Source organism: Aulonocara sp. 'chitande type north' Nkhata Bay, linkage group LG11, assembly GCF_057382095.1.
Source record: "Aulonocara sp. 'chitande type north' Nkhata Bay isolate Kocher_YH1m ecotype deep benthic linkage group LG11, A_spYH_male_GT1.1, whole genome shotgun sequence".
NCBI lineage: Eukaryota > Metazoa > Chordata > Actinopteri > Cichliformes > Cichlidae > Aulonocara > Aulonocara sp. 'chitande type north' Nkhata Bay.
The window spans coordinates 16,095,248-16,101,247 of NC_141354.1; the positions used below are offsets into that span (position 1 = coordinate 16,095,248).

General features: G+C 42.9%; 1 protein-coding gene across 3 annotated transcripts in view; it reads right to left on the bottom strand.

Moving 5' to 3' along the window:
• Positions 1-2,822, bottom strand: part of triob (trio Rho guanine nucleotide exchange factor b) — a 109,943-nt gene extending 107,121 nt beyond the window's left edge. For 2 of the 3 annotated variants that reach the window (XM_086310793.1, XM_086310791.1), the window contains exon 1: positions 2,491-2,822. In XM_086310793.1, the coding sequence (XP_086166919.1) occupies positions 2,491-2,560 (70 nt within the window). In that variant the 5' untranslated portion in view covers positions 2,561-2,822. The remainder of the gene's footprint in view (positions 1-2,490) is intronic. The other variant, XM_086310795.1, reaches the window with a different exon arrangement.
• Between the last annotated feature and the right edge of the window lie 3,178 nt (positions 2,823-6,000).

The window sequence follows — 6,000 nt, forward strand, 5'->3', positions numbered from 1 at the left end:
ACTGCCATGCCTTATGAGGTTTTCTCTGCAGTTAGGTGAAAATCTTGACGGATGCTCGAACAGCTGAGCAGCTGAATATGTCTCATCTTTGACCAGTTGCAACATTTTCGAGATTAGAGTCTAAGTCATGGCACAAGAAACCTCGGAGAGTGACTCAGCGGCTGAGCTGTGATCCACAGCAACAGTGTGGGACTCAGAGATGGAGCACCATCTGCTCACTGAAAATAATCACGCGGAGATGAACACTGAGTATTTTCGAGGACCAGTGAGAATATTATCCGTTCAGGTGAGGCGAATTAAACACCAGGGCTGGATGTGGATGTAAATGTGTTGATGAAACTCAAATCACTTTCAATCCAAATAGTCCACCAGCTTTATACATAATGTACAAGCTTAAATAGTTATCCAGATCGTAAAGACGTTAGTCTTTCTCTAAGTCAGACTCTTAGTCAGTGACCAAGCTGTTCAGGTAGCCCATCGATCACTTTAGTGTTGGTTCAGTAAAAGAATCTGCTACCTTTTGTTTTCCTTCACTGACTAACTAGGGCACCACAGTGCACCCACTGACACACACTCACACACACAAATTCCCAAAATAGGTATTCAGAATCAACTAGGATGGGCAGCTGTTTGGCAATATTTCAACATGGAACGGGCTGGCATGGATTCAAGCTATGCATGCAGGAACAAATTAATTAATTGACATGTTTGCATTGGGCTGAGAGTAAAAAGGTATAGAAATAGAACATAAAAAGAAAGGTCAGGGAAATTGATGAATGAATCAATCAGCTTTAAGGAGATGTACATAGAAATTAATATAAGAGTGTTGAAAGGAGGAAACTGCTAAATGGTAAAAATATATCACTTTCAATGTCAGATTGATTTCAGGTTATTAATGTATTTGAGTGCACATGATTTTGTGCTTTTGGGCATATTTTTCAAAGTCTCAAAAAGCAAAGAAAAGCGTAACTTTCACCTTTGAACTGTCCGACAGTATTCACAATGCATTTTGTTGTTTTCCCAGAACCTTCTTTTTCCATACTTTCTCTTCATAATAGGCTCTCGTAAAAGTTTCTTGAGGGCATAACCTATTTCTGTCTCCATCATGAATACTGTATGAACTGCATTTGCTGCTATATAAACAACCAAGCAGCCCAACTTCACTCTGAGCCAACTTTCCAGCCTGATACAACACAGCTATAGGAAAATACATTGGCAGGCATCCAACCAACCGTAACAACGGATTTGAATACAATCCATTTTGACAACATTCCTTACTGTCTGACTGGCAGGGAAGGCAATATCCAGGAGAAGGTATGGGGTTTATATCGGCTGTTTAAAAAGTGCGCACGTGCAAGCGCAAGGCTGCTGCATTTTATCAAATAATTTTCACTTAAGTGGTGTAAGTGTGTGTGAGCGTGTGTGTTCCTACAAGTGGATGTGGTGGACAGCAGACCCCAAGGCACCAGGTGTCAGAGAGAGAAACAGCTGAGAGAGAGAGACAGCTGCTTGTGCTGTTGTGTATCAGAGGTGCTCCCAATACTGGACTGTCAGCCTAATGATTGTCAGATTCGATTAAAGAGGTATGCTATAAAGACTGAATAGGATAAAAAGAAAACATTTAATCATGAATGTGTTAAGTCTGTTTAAGATACAGATTAAAACAGATCTTCCTATAGAGTGGAACACATAAGGAATTATTATCACTGGAGTAAGGACACTCTAGTTATCTGAAATGACAGATCAAAAACGGATTAAAAAAAATGTTTGCCACAGACACCTAAATCTTAATGCATGGCTGATATCAAGGAGGCTTAAAGCCCTCTAGGACCTATAAATAGTGTTTACATTATTTCCATGGTGAGGGATAAGGCTGGCAGGCAAATCCTTGTTTGTTGTGATGATGCCATCATATCAGGGAGGCTCTACGCTGTAGAGTGCAACCTATTGCCCATACATGCATCTATGGCCTAGCCTATGAGTGCATAAGATGATGAGAGAGGTTCGCTAAGATCCCCATCTACTGGCTTCCCGTGTTTCTCTCTATTTGAAGACATGGAAAATACATTTTACAAAAGGATCGAGTCACATCTGGTGGGGTTTGTGATGGATAGTGTGTGTATAGCATCAAAACACTCCTTCAGCCCGAGGAGACCACGGTCTAGTTCTATCACATCCACACCTTGTTGTAGCCTAGGCTGCTTGGTCCAACCCAAAATGGGGTCACTGCATAATAATCAAATCCCATATTTCAGGAGGTATGATTGGTGGTTGTCATTAAAAAAGGTGCGACATGACAACTGAGTGGTTGACTACAATGTGGTAAATAACTACAAAACTGTGAGCATCTCTCCAGCACGTCCGACGCGCACTCTGCATCTCGCCCATCACTGCTTTTTGTCATATTTGGCAACAATGTGGCAGACCACCAGTGAACACGCCGATAGCTCAGGGTCTCCTAGAGGGAGACTCGCCCCTTCTCTGACTTACCGGATTTGAAAAACGCCGCTATGTCTGCCGCGTCCTTCCCAGCCTCATCTAGCCCCTCTCCTGCGCTCATGGCTGCGCTCGCTTGTGCGGAAATAGCGATAGATATCCTCAAAGTGTTAGGTTGCTGCAAGAACTATTATATCAGCAAAAGCGGGTCCTGATGCCGATCATTGAAGCAGATCCGCTCATATAGTCGGTGCTCTCTTCATTAAGCGAGAGACCTTCTCCTCCATTTTGGCCGAGAAGGGAAAATCCTGGCGACCGATCGGCGGCGCTCCCGAGTTGGGGACGTGAGGCCGACAGCCGGGGAGGAGGAGGAGGAGGAAGGGGGTGATAATGAGAGAAGGCGGAGGTAAAAGAGGAGGGGAATAGGAGGACTGAGGAACGAGGGCTATTCCGATTCGAGGGGTGGGTGGGGGTGGGATATCCTGGGATTCCGTTTCGGGGGGTTTTGGTGCAGTGTGCGCCACCCAAATTTAGTGTGCGCCACAGCACATCAGCAGTCCCAGGCGTCACTTAATGCGGTGCTGATGCGGGTTGCGTGGGAGTCATACCATAGAAATTTATGCTTTAATTGCTTCAAGCTCAGATATTACATCAGATGTGATATGGAGAGGCACAGATGTCCATGTCGGCACAGTGAAGTTGTATTCACATATCTGACTTTCTCATATAGTCCAGGCCTTTCTAACGAAATTCTTACGAAGGAAAACACGATTTCACATGTCCACGAGGGTCACTGAGTTCTGGTGTTGCATCATTTAGTTCCCGGTTTGCTTTTAGCTGCTGCGAGGTGTCGCGTGTCTTCTCTCAGTGATGCCAATCCACCCACGCTTTTAGTTATAACAGGGTGAAAACGACCGTGGCAGAGAATGACATCATCATCCTCTCTTCATCTCCTCTGTGATGAAGAGGATGCTACGGCATGAGGTCATTTGCCCCACAAATCTAACCCAGTTCAACAGGACAGCTGCAGCTCAGTCCTGGAAGAACAGGACGCTGCTGCCATCTAGGGGTTGTCGTCACATATTGCCTCGGGAGGTCAGCAGCGCTGCACGGTGGAGATGTTTGCGAATAGAAATTGACTTTATTACCTCCAGCAGTTGGCGCTGTTTGTAAAAGTAAGCATATTGACTAAGCCAGTGACTCTCACCCAGGAGTCCAGGAACTAAACGGGGTGCTTTTACACTTTCAGTAGAACAATTAGGTCACCTACTTGGACATATAAATAAAAAGAAAGGAAGGAAAGAAAGAAAATCTAGTTAAGTAGAAATAAAAAGGTATGGAAGGTAATAGCATTAAAAACGGCTTCCTAAACATTTAAAATTGAATAGAAGCTCAAAGTAGTGAATTAACTAGTAGTAAGTGTGTCATCAAATGACTTGAAGTCGATAACAAGAATCTTATACATCAGGCAGGTCATCTGGGGTAACTTTTATAGCCTGCAAGGTCAAGGTGGCCTATTAGCTGAAGAACCACCCATGTTAGCAAGTTATCTGTGATAGTAGGCCAGAGAATGGTTGGAGAAGGTGGGAGAGATGAAAGTTGTGAAATTAACCATAACTGATAAATGTTTAACTGAATACAACAGCTGAGAATAAACAGTATAAGGTCAACAAATTAAGAAATGGTTCAAGTAGCTGAAAGCTAAGAGACTATATAGTTAAATTCAGTACAGTGCAAATGTGTTGAGCCACCACTCATTTCTTTACATTTTCCTCGAAAGATAGAAAATAGGTGCAGAAATTTATTGAGCCGTGTGCAACTATACATGGCAATACTTTAAATGATACAGAGTTTGTATAATCTATCTATCTATCTATCTATTAGGGGTGCAACGATATTTGTATCGATATTGAACCGTTCGATACAGTGCTTTCGGTTCGGTACACATATGTATCGAACAATACAAAATTTTTAATTTATTTTATCAACTTTCCTTCTGACGATGCTGTCTGTGTTGAGCGCTCAGTGAATCTGCGTTCGACTACTCCGCCTAGGCTCGACAGTGCAGCCTAGGCGGAGTAGTCAAACGCAGATTCACTGAGCGCTCAACACAGACAGCATCGTCAGAAGGAAGAGCGCAGGGCAAGCTAGCGAGACAGAAGTTAAGCTCTCCTTGCAACATGGACCTCCCGCACCCTCATTCAGATTTGGAATTATTTTGGTTTTCATGTGACGTATGACCCTAAAGGTAAGCGAGTCATGCACTAAAGTAAAACAGTATGTTGGATGTGCCATGCAATGCTCAATTACATGGGTGGGAACTAGTGTGTTAGCGCAGTTAGCTCGTTAACGTGTTGGCCGTCTAGCCCCATGCACGGGGCGATCGGCGGTAGCTCGTTAACGGAGATTTGCCGTGTTGTGGCGTTAAGGTCATTTCAACGAGATTAACCTGAAAGCACTAGTGGGAACACAACGAATATGACTGCACATTTACGCCGACATCATCCTAGTGCAAAGACAGGTGGAAGCAGAAAAAAAACAAGCAAGCATGCTACTAACTTTAGCCGAGTCATTTAGACAGCTGTTAGCACATGATTCTCCTTATATGTTTAATATGCTGCTGAGAATATAGCCCAGAAGAAGCGGATAGTATAGCTTTTATTTTGGAAAGAGACATTTCTCTGTAATAAACTCTCTTTTCCAAAGATGAGTGATTCCTCAATCAGATACAGGGCTCGCAATATCGCTAGCCCGACATCCCGGGGCTAGCGATCTTTTCAGTCGGGCTACCAAAATCTATCTCTGCCCTGCCCGTCGGGCTATTGTAGGAAGGAAAAATATATGTCAATGCTTTTGCATTCTTTCAGAAATGTAGCTGGGTAATTATGTCATTGGCATCAGTGAGCCACTGTCAATATGTGACATATTGAAATCGCGTTTGAATTTGCGCTTGCTTTTTTGCTTTCACTTTGCAATGACAGCACTGATCTGTGAGTGATGATAATTTGTGCACCAATTCCTCTGACATCGTCTTATTAATCGTTAGCTTACTATGCAAACATGACAAGTGAAATCTCCCGCAGCAAGCTTAAACATGTGAGAGGTTGATCGCGCAGAGAATCGCTGAGCTTATGTGAGTGCGTGTGTAAAAGCAGCAGGATATATATTTGACTACGATGACCCTCACAGACAGATATATATTTTAGTTCTGCTGAGCCAAATAAGACAGGTCAGGGTGAAGAAGTGACAGCCAAAGAAAAGCTTACCACAAAACGAAAAAGTTATGACAAATCAGACTATAAGGCAAAAAGAAAGTGCAGCTTTATGGTTTCATGGACAAAATCATTTCTGTGGCTGCAATATGACGAGCTAAATAACCAGGGCTGCACATAAGTGGTCCGCAGGTGCGCATTCGCTGTCAAAATAAAAAACACGCACAAGGGTTAGGGTTAAATTTAAAAACTGTACTTTTGAGTTAAAATATATATTTATAATTTGAATAAATGACAAATTAAAAAGGCATGAACATTTTTTTGTATCGAAAAAATATCGAACCGTGACACC